The sequence below is a fragment of the Eptatretus burgeri genome, chromosome 1, assembly GCF_056783735.1.
Source record: "Eptatretus burgeri isolate ZD-2024b chromosome 1, Ebu_testis_v1, whole genome shotgun sequence".
Classification (NCBI taxonomy): Eukaryota; Metazoa; Chordata; class Myxini; order Myxiniformes; family Myxinidae; genus Eptatretus; species Eptatretus burgeri.
The window spans coordinates 146,046,214-146,066,449 of NC_140961.1; the positions used below are offsets into that span (position 1 = coordinate 146,046,214).

General features: G+C 44.0%; 3 protein-coding genes across 4 annotated transcripts in view; 1 reads left to right on the forward strand and 2 right to left on the reverse strand.

Annotated features, from left to right (window-relative positions):
- LOC147035696 (extracellular calcium-sensing receptor-like) overlaps window positions 1-4,263 on the reverse strand; it is a 77,445-nt gene extending 73,182 nt beyond the window's left edge. For both annotated transcript variants that reach the window (XR_015049462.1, XM_085846949.1), the window contains exons 1-3: window positions 3,808-4,263; window positions 3,585-3,729; window positions 3,010-3,115 (exon numbers count right to left, since the gene is read on the reverse strand). The gene's annotated coding sequence lies outside the window, so the exon portion shown is untranslated. The remainder of the gene's footprint in view (window positions 1-3,009; window positions 3,116-3,584; window positions 3,730-3,807) is intronic.
- Window positions 1-20,236, forward strand: part of LOC147035698 (sulfotransferase 1C1-like) — a 48,232-nt gene that overhangs the window by 12,429 nt on the left and 15,567 nt on the right. Inside the window, exons 4-5 of the mRNA XM_085846921.1 lie at window positions 3,176-3,273; window positions 8,660-8,786. Of these exons, the coding sequence (XP_085703047.1) occupies window positions 3,176-3,273; window positions 8,660-8,786 (225 nt within the window). The remainder of the gene's footprint in view (window positions 1-3,175; window positions 3,274-8,659; window positions 8,787-20,236) is intronic.
- Window positions 7,424-9,738, reverse strand: LOC147035699 (uncharacterized). Its single transcript, XM_085846989.1, has 2 exons — window positions 9,214-9,738; window positions 7,424-7,830 (listed from the first exon to the last, which is right to left on the reverse strand). Exons 1-2 carry the CDS (start codon window positions 9,493-9,495, stop codon window positions 7,477-7,479), a joined length of 636 nt encoding a protein of 211 aa, XP_085703115.1. The 5' UTR covers window positions 9,496-9,738; the 3' UTR covers window positions 7,424-7,476.

Below are 20,236 nucleotides of genomic sequence, written 5' to 3' on the forward strand. Positions count from 1 at the left end.
AACCAAAGGTTTCTGTTAGTCTCAATGGTAATGTTGATGGTTCTGTCGACATCATGCTTAGACTGATTGACTCATATGGAGTTGGGTTGGACTTTCTGCACTCTCACATTGGGAATGTTGCTGAACAGGGTTCAGCAGTTATGGCAGAGCCAATGTTTGAATGATTTGCAGAACATGGAGTGGAGGAGAGTTGCAGCAACAGTAGTTTAGAGTTGGTTGAGTGGGAGGCATATCTTGAATTAGGCCGGAATGAGTCAAGTGCAGGCTTTGAAGAGAGACATGTCCACATTTGTGTCTTGGGAACCCACCGAGAACAAGGTGCCAACACCGTCTGGAATGTACCAGGCACTTTCTCCTTTTACAGCAACTCTGTTCTCAGCTGGAAGTTCTGCATATTGCTCCACAAGCTTTGCATTGTGGGCACCGCAACATTCCACATTATTACCCACTTCCAGTTGCTCGGCTGGGGGAGTTTGGTCATGTCAGTAACCACCGTCATGACCATTCTGATTGGCTTGCGGCCATCTACATAATGTTGAACATAAGGAAAGTTGACTACCACAGTGGGTGGCCAGTTTTTCCATCTGGCTTGACAGTGACAGATTGGCAGCTTGGTATTGCTGGAGAGTGGCATTGGCACCGTCTTTTGGCTGATAGTGGAGCTGTTTGCCTGTATGGATGGTGAGCTTAGCCGTTTTGAAGCACGTTCTGCATCTTTGTATCTTCCCTGTACTATTTTTGTGATGCAGGCTGGACAGTGTCATTTTGCACCTCTCACCAGGGTCATACCAGATCCGAGTCTCCGAGTCTCCCGTCCCGTGGAGGTACAACTGTGATGCGATGGAGAGCAAGGACCGCACATGAAGGCATCTGCACTGGTTGAGCATGCAAGTCCAGCAGTGGTGATTCCAGGAGAGGAAGAGTCAGAACTTGAACCGGAACTAGAACCGCAGCCTTTGTTGATTCCAGAACCCAGCATTATAGAAGGACCCAATGAAAAAGATCTGCTGATAAAAAAAGTCTTCAGCAGAGAGTGCATGAGCTCGAGGCTGAGTTGGATAATGATCACAGCTGCCGGCAGTATTTGCCGGGCAACGTTCTGGCCCTGCAAGCTGAATTGGTTGGGCTGCGCCTGCAGCAAGCCAAACAAGCACAGCAAGGGCTCCCTGGAGCTGAAAAGAAAGTGAGGACAAGTGAACGGCAGTATGGAAAGATGAAAAACAAACAAAAGAGTTGCATGAGGCCAAAACACATTTAAACTCATTCCAACTCTCATCACAGGCAGCCAGGCAGACGAGCGCAAGAGCCCAACGTCAGGGAATGGCGTTTGCGTTAACCATCATGACTGCTTGTCTGGCTTTTGTCTATCGTGGATGATGATGTGCAGTTGCTGTTGTCCACGCGTGCCTGAGAGTTATCCTCATGCTGGTGGTGGGCAGGCGATTGTGGCCTTGTGCTGCCCTCGGCCTGGTGCGCCCAGAAGATACAGCTTTGGCTGTGACCGCTGGGCTGTGTCAATGTCTGCTAGCATTTTAGCCATGGCCACAGTTTTACCTGGATGGGGGTCCAGGCATCGACTGAGAGAAGATGTGAGAACTCCAGGATTACAGTCTGGGAGGAGGATGCAGGCTTCTCAGAATAGATGAAAGAACTCCAGACATAGCAGATCCCAGAGGAGGATGTAGGCATTGACTGAGAGTGGATGAGAGCACAATGTGTTTAACAAACTCTGGAGAGGGATGCAGGTTTCTGGGAAGGAATGAGAGAAATTTCGGTCTGCCGGACCCTAGAGAAGGATGCAGGTTACTGGGAATGTATGCGAGAAACTTGGGTCTACCAGATCCTGGAGGGGGGGGGGATGCGGGTATAGATCTTGCTGCCTCTTGCAATAAACTTTGTAGACACAGTTAATGTGGCTGATTTGATTGTCTGACACCTCATTGAGGGTGTGCTTAAAGTCGACAATTGCGCCCAATCATTAGTTCCGGTGATCTACAAGATATTGGATTGATAGTGAAATTTAGAAAAATAAATAAATAAGGAAACAAACAAATAAATAAAAAAGTTTGGAACCCAGGGAGATTGAAAGCAACAAATCCACAGAGGTGGATAAGAAGGGTGTGAAGAAAACTAGAAGGGGTGGATGACACACTTAGACCTGACCAACCTGCGATGACTTGCACTTAGGGTAAGGTGCCTTAATGTTTACTTTCCCAAGGGTGAAGTTTTGCTAGAAATTGGGACACAGGCAATTGGTTTGAGAGTGAGTGAGAGTGACTCAATGGTTGGTAAAGGGATTGGTTTGGAAACCAAAACTGTCTTGTGTTGATGCCTGTAATGTGTATATAATCGAATAGTGTTTGGAGAATGAATGCAATTTATACCAAGTTTGTAGGACATGGCAGTATAGGAACACGATCATCATTTTTTGCATTGCATCGTTTCAGAATTGAATGAGAGCGGGGGAGGAAATGAGATGTTGGATTTTGTGGGTGGGGAAGATATGTGGGAGCGCAGGAATGGATCAAGCTCTTGGGGAGCAGTGACTGCGCCCCCCCACCCTCATCCCCCTCCCCCTGAGGTAATTTGTCCCTGGCAGACGGTGGTGTCTGGAAATGGAGACACGTTGGATGGTGAGGTCTGGTTGGGCGACCATCGGTAAAGAGATCCCTGGTGGCCCGTACGAGGCCGAGAGAGCCTGAATATATGGAGACCATTCCCGACGGGCGTAGAGCAAAAGAGCTGTTTGGCTGTCAGGGACCGGAGTTGAAAGGGGGGGGAAAGGGGGCGGAGAAGTCATTAGTCAGGCGACTGTTTTTCGACTGCAGCTACCAAAACTGAAAGAGCCCCCACCATTTATGTTGTATGGTACCTTCCCGCTGCCCAGTTTAGGATCACACATGTGTATAAACATTTAAGCCATGGTCTTGCAGGGTTGGAATGAATGATTTATATTGGATTTATGTGTCGGAGTGTGTGCGGAAGGTTCACAAAATATATGTCACTAACCTATACCGGAGAGGCAGGGCTGGTGGATTTGGATAGGTAAATTGGGATGGCTCCACAGGTCACATTGGGTATCGCGGCATCCACCCATGAATGCAGTCTTTTACTCCTGAAAACAGAACTATGAAATTAAACTTTCACGACAGCCAAATCCCTCTTTTATCTGCAGGTATCGACATTCTCAATGAAATGGCATCTCCACGGCTGATAAAAACTCATTTGCCTTTCAAGCTCATTCCAAAGGGCTTTTGGGAAAAGGATTGCAAGGTATGTACAGAATGTTCATCTTTTTCTGAACTGTAATAAGTATACGTTGCACAACAAAACTTTGATTTTGTTTTGAAATTTTATTCATGCAACGTGTAAAGTTTCGTTAGTCTGATAACGTTCCCACTACCACCTCCGATCACCGTGTGCACATGTCGATCCCCGAATATGCCGATTCTACACGGTGAGTCATAAGTCCCAGGACACGGTTTTCACTGCTTCTACAAGATTTGTTTATACCATTTACCAGGGTGAGCCACATGTCCCAGGAGTAATAATAAAATATTAGAAGAATAAAACAGTTACAAGACCTCCTCAGACATCGAGTGCATCCATATGTGATTTCATCATCTTTGTGTTTCTCCTCTCGTGGCACCACACCACTGTAACCAGCCTCTCTTCCACTGTAAATGGACTGATGTCTGCCATCTTGGTTTCATGTCCCGGATGCATTATCTGGAAAAAAAGAAAGCCATAAATACATGGTGTAAACTATTCTTGTATCAGCAGCTAAAACTGTGTCCTGGGACTTACGGTTCACCCTGTGTGGTAGTTGCCCCAAGTGCTGAGTGTTGAGAGTACTGATACCGGGGCGCATCGAGTATCAGGCATCAGCTGACCAACATGGATGTTCACTGCTCCGACACGGGCTGATGCCTCCCCGAGGACACGCAGTGTTGATGCACAGACTGTGCTCTTCATCGCACGACGACCCAGACTCCGAGTGAACTCACAACAAATAAATACTCTTTATCGTGCTCTGAAGAACTTTCATCTGTATTTGACAACAGTGTAGTTACAACAAAAGAGATATGTCCCCTTGGCATGAGTGTCACACTCCATTGAACAACTTAACCATGTAACTAAATCTGACCAATCAGCAGTCAATTGCAGATGGACCAGTCCATTATTATATCTAACGGTAAGATTGGTCAGTCTATTTTACAGACAAGATAACACGGGTCAGCACATGCCACAACTCCCCCTTTAAAGAAGTTATCACCCATGAACATCAACAACAACAACAACAACAACAACAACAACAAAAACAACAGCAAGTTAATCATATTAATTCGTAAATAGAGATTGAGTGGTCTTCTTATATGCCCAGGCTGTCTTGGCAAAGTTGTTGCTTGTCCCAGGTTCAGTTCCGGTTTAGCCATCCCCTCGCATATCGGTTGCAGTGGGGCAGGTGCACATGCACACTGTGGTGTGGCGACGGTCCAGCTTAGTGCAGGTGCTGGTTGCGTCGGGACAGCTTCAGCACTGGGATCAATGGAACCAAACAGTTCTGGTTCTGTAATGTACCCAGTAGACAGCGATGAAGGCTCTGAAGTGGGAACAAGAGGTTCAATCCACACACGGGCACAACACAGCACAGCATCGGAATATGCGAAGATTGTCGATTGTGCCTGATGAACCCGGCTACAAAGATGGCGAAACATTGCCTGAAAAGGTGCCTGCTCTCGCTTTTTTGCTTAAATTCGAGGAGTCAATGTAGTTTTTTACTTTTGGTTGGAAGCCCCTTCTTCTTCATACATATATATATATATATATATATATATATATATATATATATATATATATATATATATATATATATATATATATATATTGTTACGAATTTGGAATTCAATTGCACACAACATACAGGTTTCCTTCGTCAGCTATGTCGATAAGTGCATGTTCCCTAGATAGCTCACCTTCCATTGTTTAAATGTTTTGAAATCGATTAGATGCTCTGCGGATCGATTTAGTAGTTAGGGAGCAAACAATGGAGACGTCCCTCCCCATCTTTGCGAAGAGCAAGAAGAACCCTGCGGTGATGTCAACAACTCCCTCCCACCCGTGGTTGAGCGGGGGGGGGGGCAGGGGGGTGGATCACGAGGGCATGAGTCACTGCGGGGGAGGGGGTGCAAAGGAAAAAGAGGACATCTTTTCTTTGTTCAAAAAGAGTTCGAAAAGAGTCCCGTGGGGGTCCCCTGGTAGGGCTGAGTTCGTGGGCTGAGTTCATGGGAGTTCCATGGCAGAGTTCATGTGCTGAGTCCCGTGGGAGGAGTAAGCTTTTTGCTTCAACAGTTGGGGGAGTCGGAAGGAAGCCAAAAGCCAAGGAGCTGCGTGGAAGTCCGGGCGTCGCGAAGGAGACGCGAGCTGAAGGCGCAGCCTTGCCTGCTGTGTCGCGCAAACCGCGCATTCGTGTGGAGAGAGCCAGAGAGAGATCGCCTGCCACACGGAAGGCCCGAGCTCGACCACGGCTACGCAAGCTGCCGTGGGGAAGGAGCATTGCGGGTCGCCCAAGCGCGTTCGTGTGGAGAGAGCCGGAGAGAGCTCGCCTGCCACACGGAAGGCCCGAGCTCGACCGCGGCTACGCTAGCTGCTGTGGGGACGGGACGTCGCGGGTCGCCCAAGCTAGACACCACGAGGGTGCAGGTAAACTGCAACGGTCTCGTGGGACTCGTTTGGTCTGCCAAGTCCCACGCCATAAAGACCCAAGAGGTCTAGTCTGACCCCATTGCCTTTGATGGGGTCTTTTTCCTGCTTTTCTTTCGAATGAATGTTGTGGCGCCGAGTCCAGTAAGTAAAACTGTGTAAGTGACTGTACATTAATAATTGCTTATAGATGGTTGTAGTTCTTTTGTCGTGCTTTTGTTGTTTGTATAATTGCATACGTGTTTTGCCTTATTTAATTGCATACGATTTTCATTATAATAAATGTCCTTGTGTGAATGTAAACCTGCTCGTTTCGTCCATTCCCTCATTGACTGAACATTTCGTGTGTTGGGAGTTAGGAAGCCGTTGGTTTGCCGTAAAAGGGGGACATTTGGACCGACGGTTCTTGGCGATTACGCCGCTCGGAATCGCGCACGGACAAGCTAGCCTTGGCGGTTTGTTCCGTCCGAGATCTGTCGAGGGTGGAATACCCCGGTAGTTGGATCACGTGGGTATTTAGGTACATTGAAGATTGGCAATCGACCCTACCCCACGTGATCTGCCGATTGGCGTATTTCGGTTCTTGTACAAGGACCCGTCGCTCAGAGTTATCCGGGCGGCGATCTATATTCCGGGCGATAGGTCGGGCCGACTCGACTTGCAGCTCCGTTCAGAGCGGTCGGTTGGTGGCCGACCCCTTGGCCTGTAACTATATATATATATATATATATATATATATATATATATATATATATATATATATATATATATATATATATATATATATATATATATATATATATATATATATATGAAAGACACGGGTCGTGAGGTGGTGAAGCCATCCGGGAAGCCAGCTTAGACCCTTGACCACTTAGACCACATGGACCTTCTTATATCACAAATGAAATTTCAAATAAATGTAATATCACCAATATTACAAATAAATTTGTAGAAAATAAATGTTTGTATTGTTTTTTGTGTAAATCCTGCCAACACATCAAACCTGTGACATCAATCTCTGCAAAGACGTGTGGAGAGGCAAGCATAGCGACCCCAAGTCTATATTTATAAAAAGTAAAAGCACAGTCGGTGAAGCCGTGAGGGAGGCAGTGAAGCCGTCCATCAGTCCGTGAAGACGACGTGCCAATTAATCACGTCCTGATTGAACATTAATTCCCCAAGACCTCGAGGACCCAAAAGACTCTGAAGACCCACAAGACTCAAAAGGCTCTGCAGACCCAAAAGTCATCGAAGACCCAAAAAGACCCCAAAGACCCTGAATACCCCCAATAACCCCAAGACCCACATAGACCCCAAATATCCCAAGACCCAGAATATCCCCAAGACCCCTGAGACCAGGAAGACCCCCAAATACCTCAAGACCCGGAAGACCCCAAACACCCACGAATACCCCCAAGAGCCAAAAGACCTCCAATACCCCCCCATACCCCCAATATACCCAATGACCCAAAAGACCTCTGTGACCCAAAAGACCCTGAATATATATATATATATATATATATATATATATATATATATATATATATATATATATTTTTTTATATATATATATATATATATATATATATATATATATATATATTTATACATATTTTTCTAATGTATTTTGCATATATATATATATATATATATATATATATATATATATATATATATATATATATATATATATATATATATATATATATATGAGGCGTCACAAGGAGGAGTGATGTAAGCGACATTTTTAATGATATGATGATGATAGCCTCAGATGATAGGGGAAGGGTTAAAATAGTGCTGTATGGGATTAACTCCAAATCTGCTGACACCACTTTCTACAGACAATCGTCGTATGCTTTTTTTGGTACTCCTTGCAAACGCTGCCAGCACCACGTCGGTTGTGCCTTCGTCAGTGGATGTTTGTGGACGTCCATTTCTCGGTTGGTCCACAACACCAGCAGTCTTCCTGAACTTCTCAATAACTTTGGCAACAGTGTCGTGTGTGATGTGCTTGCCATGTTTCCTGTTAAAGTCGATTGCTACCTTGTGACAGCTTCCCGAACCAACCATGAAAATGATTTCAATACATTCCCTTTTGACAAAGGCATTCTTGAAGGGAACCTGAAAAAAAAGAAGAGACAAGTGAAATCCTTCAATACAGCGCATGTGGTGAAGCAAATGAGTACACTAATGTTAAAATATGCAATTTATGCTTTTTCAGTTGAAAAACAATTAAAAAGCATACTTAATATTTGAAATATAAAAATCTTGTTATTATTGTGATAAGCACCTTTATATATAACAGAAGGAATGAAATTGTTCGATACAGCATGGCAGGAGGCCGCAAAAGAATGATGTACAATAAGAAGAGCTTAGCTTTCAGCGTTCGGCGCGAAATGCCATTGTGGGTGGAAATGAAGTCTTTCGTTCATTCGTACATGAGAGGGGAGCGTTTCTTGGTTTTTTTTTTCCCATCAAGCAATAAATTCAATGGTTTTCACATGTACAGCACATTAGTTTCACAAATTTCCATTGAAATACTCGGGTATTTCCATCATTTGTCGCCATTTCCGTCTAGGTTACGCACTGCCATCTACCGGACGGCCGTCCTTGGCTCACTTGAGGCACATGGGGGAGGGGGGGGGGACACCAGGGACATTTCAAACTCGGTGCAAATGTATACAGTAAACATGCTGTAATAAGCTATGTATGAAGAATTTCGGGAGACATTTTGCTGAAGGTATTAATTTTCCCTGTGTATGGAGAATTTTGGGACACCCTGTATATTAGATTGTGATATAAACTTTAATTCGACCTTGACTGGTTCTCTTTGTGGGGATAATTTATTTATGCAAGTATTCTTTCATTTATTTATTCAGTTGATAATTCATTCATCAATTTATTTTATGTGATGCTACAACATTTGTGACTGTATGCTGTGCCTATAAAGGTGATTTATGTGGCAAGAAATTCCAAAGACATCGTGGTTTCATATTACTACTTTGAGTTGATGGATGAAACTGAGCCACATCCTGGAACCTGGAAGACTTATGTGGAACGTTTCCTTGCTGGCGAATGTAAGGAAGAGTTTTGAGGTTTCATGCTAATAATACTATTGGGAATGCGGCGTGTCAATTCTCATGTGTTCTTCATATCAAGGTGTATGCATGGTCAGTGTTGGGAACCGATAACCAAAAAGTTAACTTCGATAACCATAATCCGATGACCCCAATTTTTAAATCCGATAACGATAATCCGGCAATTATAATAAAAGTTATCGGAAGTTAACGATAATCCGATAACGATAACTACTTTCTAACAAAGATTAAAAAAAAAACAAGGAAAAAGCTTCAAAACCCATAGAAAGGGCTAATTCATGCGAAACCCAAGAATAAATTAAGCATTATGCATCTTTTTAGAGTCTATGACACTATGTGCTGGTTGCCCTTGAGGAAGACCAACTTCTCAAAGTTAGGCCCAGCTGATAGTCTTGAAATAGAGTACCTTTTCGTTGTCCTTATCCTGACGGCTGAGCTTGAAGTAGCGCTCCAGGTGGGGGCAGGGGTTTTGGAAAGGCTCCTGGTCCTGCCTGGCAGCGGCCTGGCTGCCAGATGGCTGAGAAGTTTCCGCCACAGACAGAGAGTCAGATTGGGACTCAGAAGTTTCTGAGACAGAGGCTATCTCAATGTCGAGAACTTCTTCTTGGTGTTCCATGGTTGTAGACTGTAGTCTTGTAAGTTGCAAAGAATGCTTGGAAACCGGTAAGCAATAACTGAATGCTGTCATGTTGACGATGATACTGAAGAACCTGAAGAAAAAAACAAACGATAAAAATGTTATCGGAGAAAAAATCAACGGACATTATCGGACTAAATAAATTGAGTTATCGGAAGTTAACTGGTCCGATAACGATAAATGGAGGTTAACTTCTGATAAAAAAAGTTAACTTCGATAAATATCTGTTATCGGATTCTCGCTTTTGTGCACAACACTGTGCATGGCCACATCTTTTAATGAGCAGTGCATTTATTTGGGTTGGGAAATTTATGTCGAAAGGAAATAAGCTATTCTGCTCAGGAAGTAAATAAAAAGATTCTGGGTAAGACCAAGATGGTCGCCAACTTAGTTGCAAGTGGTTAGCAACACTAGTGTATCAAGTTCCTCTTGAAGAGGAATATCCAATGGCCTGAAATTCACCGTATTTTTAAAAATTTGGTGATGCCTGTTTTAACATAGTTGTGATTAAATGGTGCAGCAGATTTAAATGTACTCAGGCATAGAATGGTATACCTACTTGAACATCCTCACGTAAAACCATCTTCCATCATTCAAGGAAATGAAACATATTTAACAGCTTATTTGGGAGCATCAGAGGATTACAACATTTGGAATTGCTGAGCAATTGGTTGTCTTTGTTGGAATTGAGGAAACTAATCAATTATACAGTGAAATTAAATTAGGTTAGTTCAAGGATGGTTAGTTAAATTTGGTTAGGTTAGGTTAGTTCAAAGGATGTGAGAGACTTGATCAAAGGGAAACTCATGTGGATATTGCAGCAGAGCTCTTGGAACGCTATGAAAGGAAGCAAGATGATTTATTGATGAAAACTTTGACGTGTTGTGACATCAGAGTCGATTGTTACATCATTTCATTTAACCCTTCCTAGTTAAACTCATAAAATCCAAGCTCACCATAAATATTCCTCTTTTCTTGTTTGAGGAACTGTCTTCCGGAGATTGTTCAATATAACTTTTTCCCTCTGGTGCTTCAAGCACGTGGAACACCACCATTTCATATCCCCCAACCCATTCTTAACCACAATCTCAATTTTCAACATTTTTTTCTACTCCATTAACCCCAACCTTCTTACTTGCAAGTTACTGTTTTCCTTGCCTTCCTCTCTCTTCTCTTTCCTGTTTATTCAAATCTCCCCTCACTCACCCCTGCTTATTCAGTCTGAGTGTGAGGTTTGTTGCATTTTTGCCCTCTGTCATTTCCTTCTTCCATCTTGTATAGAAAAAAATAGGTGATGTAATATATTGTAACAGGCTCAGTCTCCCTAAACGGACGACACGAGACCATGGAGAATTCTCTCCCAAGATGTCGAGCGGTGAATGTGCATGCGCGATAATCCACCACTATGGATCGTTTTACGAATTTCATCGCACACCCGTTTCAGAGCACACGCAGTTACGTTGAAGGAGGGAATTTACATGTGCTGTCAGACAGAACAATGGCTCAAAACACACAGCAAATCATTTAAAGCAAATAGGTTTAAACAAGTAAAAAAAAAAGATAAAATGTCATAGACCACGTTGTTTTAGCAAATTTGCTGCATGGAGTTAAAGGGCGAGCCCATATTTATGTACAACTAAAATGTCCGCCAGTCGAAAAAGTCGGCCATCTTTGATCAAATCACAAAATAAAGTGAGGGGCACGTGTAAGCCATCATGTACTCTGATTGTCCCAAGTTTGAACAAAATCGTACCAAACATGTTTGAGAAATGTTTGGGGACACATTTAAGTAAGAAAATGCGCAACGATCGGCCATCTTGGATCTGATCTCGAAAATAAATGAAGTGCATATGTAAGCTATCATTCCTTATCAGTTTGTCAAGTTTGAACAAGATCGGTAAATGCATGTCCGAGAAATGGTTGAGGACGTGTTCAACACCAGGTTTTTAAAAACTAAAATGTCCACCAGTCAGCCATCTTGGATCTGATCTCAAATAAAATGACGTGCATATGATGTGTTGTGCTTTGTGCCAAGTACGAATAAAATCGGTCCAGCCATGTCCAAGATGTGGTTGCGGATGTACGCATGGACATGAAAATTAATACCGATTCCATAAGCCGCTATTTCGGACGAAGTTTAACAGAGGCTAATAAACAATGGAATGGGAACAAGGGAGATGAAATATTAAAATAAAGAATGACAACTGAATGGCATGATTAAATGGCTGTAACAGTATCTCATTTATCTTTACACTAATCTCATCACAGAGGACTCGGTTGGGAAAAGAGGACGCATGTTGGAATGGACAAAAATATAAGCATTTGTGTGGGTCTTCCCTGAAACACCAAGAGCACGATGCAGGCATGCATGCGGGCACCTCTCATCATCTAGTCGAGTCTCACCCATGGTAGTCTGTTGATGTGCTGATGGCTAAGTGCTCCAGGCTCTGTGGGTCCTGGGTAGTGGATCAGGGAGGAGAGATCATCTTTGATGGTCTGCTTGTGTGTCACAGCACGGTGAGGAGAGAAAAGAGTTGTGTCACTGACTATCTTTTACGACGTCAGTCCGTCACTGTCTCTCTCGATCTCCTACTGACTCGATTGAGGGAAAAAAAACACACATGGCCTGATGTCGCCAGCACCACCATCCCTCCCCAACACTACCTACACCACTCAGCGGGTCTTGCAATGGACTTCCGATGTCCTGTCTGTGCAAGGCAAACCCACCATACATATTGCAAAACTCGAGTTCAGCCTGTGCAGTCACACACATGGAATAGCCATTACTGAGTCTGATCAATGGTATAAAAGTACAATGGAGATGATTTAAAGATAAAACACAATTGGAAGAAAGAGACAGACAGAGGATAAAGAGTCACAGGGAATGTAACGATACACACAATTTTGCTCGATGCGCATCGGGTTTTACACTTAGGCGAACGCTCATAATGATATAACTCTCACATAATTAACAACTCATTAACCCCCAAGTCATTTTCTTTTCACTATAATCAAACCACACCAAGAGGTCTATTTCCTCTTCAAAGATTTGAAAATGCTGAGCCATGTCCTTCACTTTACCTCCCGTATCCCTCTTCCAAATCTCCTTTTCTCTCCTTGACTTTCTTCTCCAGCTCACCCACTATTTTCCACATTTATATTGTTTATTAAGTTTTCCTGTCTGCGGACACATCATTTTTTCTCATTATCCCCTCTTTTTACCTTGCTACGTATGTACATAGATTGTACAGTTTACATCCTTACTTATTCTGTTTTCTGTTTGCTCCTTCATTGCCCGATTCTCCTTTCCTTGTCTGCCAATTCTGTTCTGCTGCATTGTTGATTTTGTATCGACTTCTGAACCCAATGTTGTCAGCTCCTTCCAAAACCTTGTTCTGTGCTTTATTTTAAGATTTTATGATATTCCCTTCTGTTGGCATATTTTGCATTTCGTTCTGTGGTCCAATTTACAAGTGTGTGATCCAGCCACAAATCTGTTCTCCGCCTCCATGGCCTAGTCATGAGGAAGGATATCTGTTTTTACTGCTGCAACTACACTTTTGTTGATTCACTCAATTATAGCACTACTGGTGCAGGGAGTCTCCTCCTGATTGTACTACAGGCAACCCTACAAGTTATATCCATGCTTTGTCTTTGCTTTCCAGTTATAGGACATTTGCATTGCATTAATCTTATTATAATGGACAAAGATGAGAGTTTGTGCCAGATTTAAGAACACTGAAATAACATTAAACAGGAACATTTGCGGATTTAATATGTATGCTCTGAGCACTTGATGGACTTGCCATAGATAATGATCAATTTTATAGAGTTCTTGAACAAAATGCTATTAAAATACCTGTACTTTAAATATGATATGAAAATTCACCAAATGTGCAGAGACATCTACACTTAGTTTTTTTGTATACATGATCGAGGCTCTTGGAAGAGCTTGAGTAAAATGGAAGGGAACAAAATTGAAAAGGTGAAACAATAACGGCAGAATAAAAGTGAGTGAGATCAAGGGGAGCAGGATAAGGACAGATGGGGCGAACAATCCACATACAAGCTGAATGAAACACAGCAAGATGAAAGTGGAGATGAAACAGAAAAGGAAAAAACAAACAAAAAGAGTTGAGGGAGAGGGAGGGAGTGAAATCACAATGACCTGGATAAAGGGAGTTTGTGGGAATGGGGCGATTTGGCTTTTATGTGGTCGAGGAGTGCATTTTTCATGAAACTCTGGAGGGAAGAATGGGACTGAACAGATGGGGCAAGTTGGTTACAGTTGATAGAAAGAAAAAACAAATGAGTTGTGATGAGCAGTGAGCCTGGATTTTGGAAGTTTACCAAAAAGAGGATTACTGGCAGACTGTTTGTGTGCCCCGCAGAGACTTTGGAAGGACAGATCCAAGAGAGGCCAGAGGGTACAAAACCAAAAAGATGTCAGAATACAAAGAGGCTACTAACCCTTCTTTGATGTGAGAGTAGCAGGCCTCGACATTCAGCTTCATCGTGGTAGATTTCAATAATTTTGAGGGCCTTACTTTACACAGTCTGAAAAGGGCAAGGTGTGAGGCACGTTGCCACCCCAAAGGGGAGCCGTACTCCATCAAGCTGCAAATAAAGGCCTTGTAGGTTGTCAAAAGTTCAGGTTGGCCAAGGAAAGATATTGCACTATGAAGGATGCCCAGTAGATGGCTGGCTTTGGAGGCCATGTTGGAAATATGGTCTGCACAAGAAACATCATGACTGATGGTGAGATTCAAAAGTTTGATTTTCACCTGTTTAGTTGTATTTTTTTCAACTGTAGCACAAATGCAATGCTAAAGTTTCTGAGTTAATTCTCAATGACACATCAGTAGGGGAATTTTGTTGGTTCTGGGACTATCCCATTTCCCCCATTGTCTTCAATGTTAACTCAGGGAAAAACTATTTGACCCTGTCAAAAAAGGAGTGAATTTTTTCTTACAAACAGACCTCCAGCACCAACTTCTCATTCTCCTCCCCCACCTCTTCAACTCATCCTGCACAAGTTTCTCCATATACAATTATTTCTGGGACCAAGTTGTTCCACGAGTCTCAACTGCATCAAATTTTTTTTTTTTAACCCCACCCCTCACCTCCCACCCTTTACCCACTTTCTCTTACCTCGTTAAACCCATTTTGAAGAGAGATTCCTTCCCTTTACATCCATAGCTATGGATAATACTCCCTTGTACCATAAAGTTTTATATTTAAAATTTTGCATTGCTCTCACAAAGTTTTAATGTGGGTATTCAAAAAGAAGACATTATCGGTATATTTAAACTTCCAAACAAACTAAATGATCATAGCATTGAATATATAATACAACTATATTGTTATACTCAAAAATGTAAAAAGAAAACCACTCCTTCAGTTGCTTGAAATCTTTGCGATAATTCGGATGATATACCTTCACCCCAAGATTTGCATAAATCAAAAAAGAACATCATTACATTTGATAATTGTGTAACAGCCTCGTGTTGGCTTAGTGGTTGGGGTGGCTGACTTGGGATTTCGGGTCCTGTGATCGAGCCCCGTTTTCCACTGAATTAATACCAGGTGGGGTTGACTCAGCCTGTCATCCTTCTGAGGTTGGCAAAATGAGTACCAGTGTACTGGAAATAGGGACACTGCATCAGCAGCATAGCAGCATCCCTAATCAATGATACAACCAGCAACCATAAGGCTGCAATCGAAAGAAAAAGTGATTGTGTAAATGAGATAAACCAAATGGTTATGGATAGCTATGAGAGCAGAGGGAGACATTCTTCATGTAATTACATTTATCTTTGCCAATCAGACTTTCAACTCCCTTGTTACTCGATAAGAAATAATGCCAACTCTTTTATTTTAACTGTATTTTTTGTATTTTTTGTCAGGTCAGGTTCGATCTGTGACCTGCTACAGGTACCATGTAAACCTGTACTAACCTGTTCCATGGTCGGGTTGTCGGCGACTAAACCGTCTCCCCCACCAGGTTTTCTGGTGAGGAGGGTGTTTGGATATGGACACCCAGCAGGATTAAAAACAAAACCTGTCATAGGGCGGAGGAGCTCCTTGTGAGCCAACGGCCATCCATATCTAGTGCCCCACTGTGTCTGCGGACGTCCTCCTGCAGTTGGGTCACTTCTTATTAGGAGGTTGGTGGGAGGATTTGCACTCCGGCCACCGTAAAACCCTTCATTCCGCAAAACGCAAAAACGCAAAAAAATCTGAAAACCCACTCCGTGGGAGTACCTCCTGTGCAGCTTCCCTTCGCAGGGCAGCTCATGGGATGACGGGATTGGGGCAAAGCCTTCGGTACCCCCAATCTTTGATAGGAGGGAAACCACGGGGTAACATCCCTGGGTCAGATTGCGGGAGAGTGTGTCGGAGTGGTGTTGAGGTGTCGTCCACCAGACGGCGGTCTCCTTGGGTTAACCTGAGGCGGTCCCTTCGGGTGGGTGCCTGGAATGTCCTGTCCCTAAGAGAGGATGATCACCTGTCTCTGTTATCATCTGAGCTCAAGCGTTTGGACATCGGGATTGCAGCTCTCTCTGAGGTTCGGAGACTGGATTGCAGCGAGATAATGGTGGGTGGTTACACCTACTATTGGTCTGGTCGCTCTGATGGGTACCATACCCAAGGAGTTGCTGTAGCTGTGTCCAATAAGCTGACCCCAATGATAATTGAGGTAACACCGGTCAACGAGCGTATTATGAGATTAAGGATTCGTCACTCCTTCGGTGTCATTTCCCTGGTCTCTGTTTATGCTCCGACTGAGGCGAGTGATCTCACCGTGAAGGATGCATTCTACGCCACACTCGAGTCTGTGGTTGATCAGTGCCCCAGATGAGATACACTTCTAGTCTTGGGGGATTTCAATGCATCGACTGGAACTGATAGGGACAGTTATGAGGTGTGTGTTGGTCCCCATGGGTCAGGAACTATGAACCAGAATGGCACGAAGTTCCTTGACTTTGCAAGAAGTCGTGGACTTAGGGTGGCTGGTTCATGGTTTCAGCGCCCACAAGCTCATCGCTGGACTTGGTATTCCAACGCTGGCAGTGTGGCAAACGAGATTGACCATGTCCTCATTGACGGTCATTGGAGGATGATCCAGAACTGCAGGGTCTACCGGAGTTCTCAGTTCCTCAATACTGACCACAGGCTTGTTGTAGCAACTCTAAAGCTGCACCTTAAATCCTGGAGAATGGTACCATCCCAGCAGAGGCTGGATGTTGCCAAGCTCAGGGATGAGAGAGTAGCTGAGGAGTTTGCGAACAGGCTGAGTGGACACTTGGGGGGTCTGGGTACTTTGGGGGGTCCTGAAGAGTTGTGGAGCGCCTTCAAGACCACCTTCCTTGATGTTGCCGGTGGATGCCTTGGAGCTCACCGCAGGGCAAAGAAGAATTTTGTCTCTCAAGGGACACTGGATACCATTGACCAGAGTCGCAGGGCCAGGCTGAATGGCAGAGCTGAGCTGTTCAGGGAGCTGAGGCGTAAAACTGTACGTGCACTGAGGGTGGACAAGGAGGCCTATGTGCGAGGAATCTGTGAGGGGGTAGAGCATCACCTGTGGACAGGTGATTCTCGTCCCGCTTACAGGGGAATTCGCGCATTACGTTCATCCAAGCCCATCCCTCGGAGCACTACAGTTTGAGCAGAGAGTGGTAGGCTCTTGACAGAGGAGTCTGAAGTGAAGGCCCGCTGGGCCGGTTACTTTGAGCGGTTGTACCAGGCTGAGCCCCCAACTGTCGAGTTGGACGTCAACGGTGTTACAATCCCTGTTGCTAACCCTCGAATCAACTGTGGTCCACCTACGCTTGTGGAAACACGGGCTGCGGTGAACCAGTTGAAATGGGGCAAAGCTCCAGGGATCTGTGGCATCCATGCCGAACTTCTCAAGGCTGGTGGAAATGCTGCACTCGTGTCGTTGCATGCAGTTTTGTGCTCTGCCTGGAACACAGGCATCATCCCAACTGAGTGGAAGAGGGGCCTTGTTGTCCCTCTCTGGAAAGGGAATGGTGATTGCCAAGACTGCAACAACTACCGAGGGGTGACGCTGCTCTCAGTGCCGGGCAAGGTCTTTGCTCGGATAATTCTCGATAGGGTTCGCCACCATCTGCTTGAGCACCAGCGTCCAGAGCAGTCAGGCTTTACACCAAAGAGGTCAACGATTGACCGTATCCTTGCACTTCGTGTCCTCACCGAACGCAGACGAGAGTTTCGGCAGGGGCTGCTTGCAGCCTATGTTGATCTCTGTAAAGCGTTCGATTCAGTGAATCGGGATGTCCTCTGGAGGATTCTTGGTCTTCGTGGGGTGCCACCAAAACTGATCGATCTGATGTCTGAACTCTACTCTGGTACTGAGAGTGCTGTGAAGTGTGGTGGTACCATCTCTGACTTACTTCCAGTTGTTACTGGAGTTCGTCAGGGATGTGTACTTGCCCCCACAGTTTTCAGCACTTGTATGGACTGGATTCTAGGGAGGATGTCGGAGAGATCAAGTTGCGGTGCGTCATTTGGGAATGTCAAGATCTTGGACCTTGACTTTGCAGATGATGCAGTCATCTTTGCGGAGACTTTAGACATCCTCTTGGGGGCCCTCGAGGTGCTGAATGAGGAGTCGGAGCCGTTGGGATTACGGGTTTCTTGGGTCAAAACTAAGATCCAGGCTTTCGGTGACATCTTGGATGCTGCTGTCCTGTCTGTGTCTGTTTGTGGTGAGGATGTTGAGGTCGTGGAGAGATTCACTTTCCTTGGCAGAGATATTCATGTCTCTGCTGGCTGCGAGTCAGAGGTCAATAGACGTCTGGGTCGGGCCTGGGGAGTCATGGATTCACTGGATCATGGGGTGTGGCGCTGCCGGTACCTGTGCGGGAGGACGAAAGTCCGAGTCTTCAGGTCCTTGGTACTTCCAGTCTTGCTCTATGGGTGCGAGACTTGGACTCTGACCAAGGATCTGAGACGGAGACTTAATTCCTTTGGTACCAGGTCTCTTCGGAGAATCCTTGGCTATCGCTGGTCGGATTTTATGTCCAACGAGCGGTTGCTGAGAGAGACTCGGATGAGATTTGTTACCTGCCTAGTCCGTGAGCGTCAGTTGCGGCTGTATGGACATGTGGCTCGTTTTCCTGACGCTGATCCTGCTCACCAGATTCTCTCAGCGAGGGAGTCTCATGAGTGGAGGAGGCCAGTGGGTCGACTACGTTCCTCATGGTTGCAACAGGTTGACCATCATCTCAAGGAGATGGGGATGGGCCTGGCATCTGCCTGGGGGATGGCCAGACGGAGGCCCCTGGAGTACCGGCGGAAAGTGGACGCAGCGACGTGCTGTTCTGGCACATGCTCCCATACCTGACCCTGACCTTTTATTTTATTAAAGTTAAATTCAATAGATATAAACAATTTTTGGAGAGACAATTGTTCAACATTATGTAAAGAAGGGAATTTGAAGATTATATGAAACACACAACTGGAAAATATAAACATCTTGTAGTCAAACAAGGTGAGATACTAAAGGATATTTTTCAATAAAATTTGAACAGAAAATGGAAGCAAATGAAAGGGCGAGAAGGTTTAAGCAACATCAGAAGTTCTGAGTTCAAATCCCACTTGGCTGGTGGAATAATACCAGGTGGGATTGAGTCTGCCTGTCATCCTTCCGAGGTTGGCAAAATGAGTGCCAGCTTGCTGGTATCCTGTGTTGGAGTAGATACTTATCCAGGATTGTGCCCAAAATACAAGGAGACTGCTTAGGCAGCACCATTGCTCTGCACAGAGTATGGTCCCAATGGATGGATCAGCCATTATAAACCAGTTAGTGACGATGAAAATAATAAATAAATGTCAATGCCAAGATATTTTATCCCATATTTAATAAGACGAGAAGCAAAATCCGAAGTTTTAATTTCATGATGAGTGGTCACACGGCTTCATTCCCATACCCACTACAACATGATGAAACAGAAGAATATAAAGCATCTTTATCGTCGAGGGAAATGTATAATACCCTGTTGAATATCACAGAGAAAAATTATAAGTTTAGTTATCATCCGGGAAGTGGATACAAAACTGTAACAGTTTCACATGGAGCACACACGATTTACCAAACGTCTTCTGAGATTACTCGCCTAATGAAAGAACAAGGTGATGAACCAAAAGATATCATTATAGATATTGAAAAACATACTCCAAAATCAACTATTACACATAAAAACTAGAGGGGTAGCACTCGGGAGAGTGTAAAACCTCCGCCGCCAATACTGCTGGGTCACTAAAGTGAACCTTAGATCTTATTCATTAAATATGATGTCAACAGTGCTGACAGTTATAGTTCTTTTCTCCAACATTTTTTGGGGGGGCGGGAGGGGTTGGAAATCACTTAAAACATGTAGAAATGCAAAAAAAAATATTTTTTTTTTGGGGGGGGTAATTTTTTTGGGGGGGTTCGAAATCACTTAAAATATGTAGAAATGCCCAAAAAAATGCTTTTTCTCAAACAATTTTTTTGTGGTTGGGGGCCTAACAATTTTTTTTGGGGGGTTGGAAATCACTTAAAATATGTAAAAATGCAAAAAAAATTTCTTTTTTTTGGGGGAGTAACAATTTTCTTTTGGGGGGGTGGTTGGAAATCACTTAAAACATGTAGAAATGCAAAAAAAAAAATTCTCAAGGAATTTTTTTTGGGGGTAACAATTTTTTTTTTTGGGGGGGGTTTGGAAATCACTTAAAACATGTAGAAATGCAAAAAAAAAATTGGTGGGTGGAGGGTGAAAAAAAA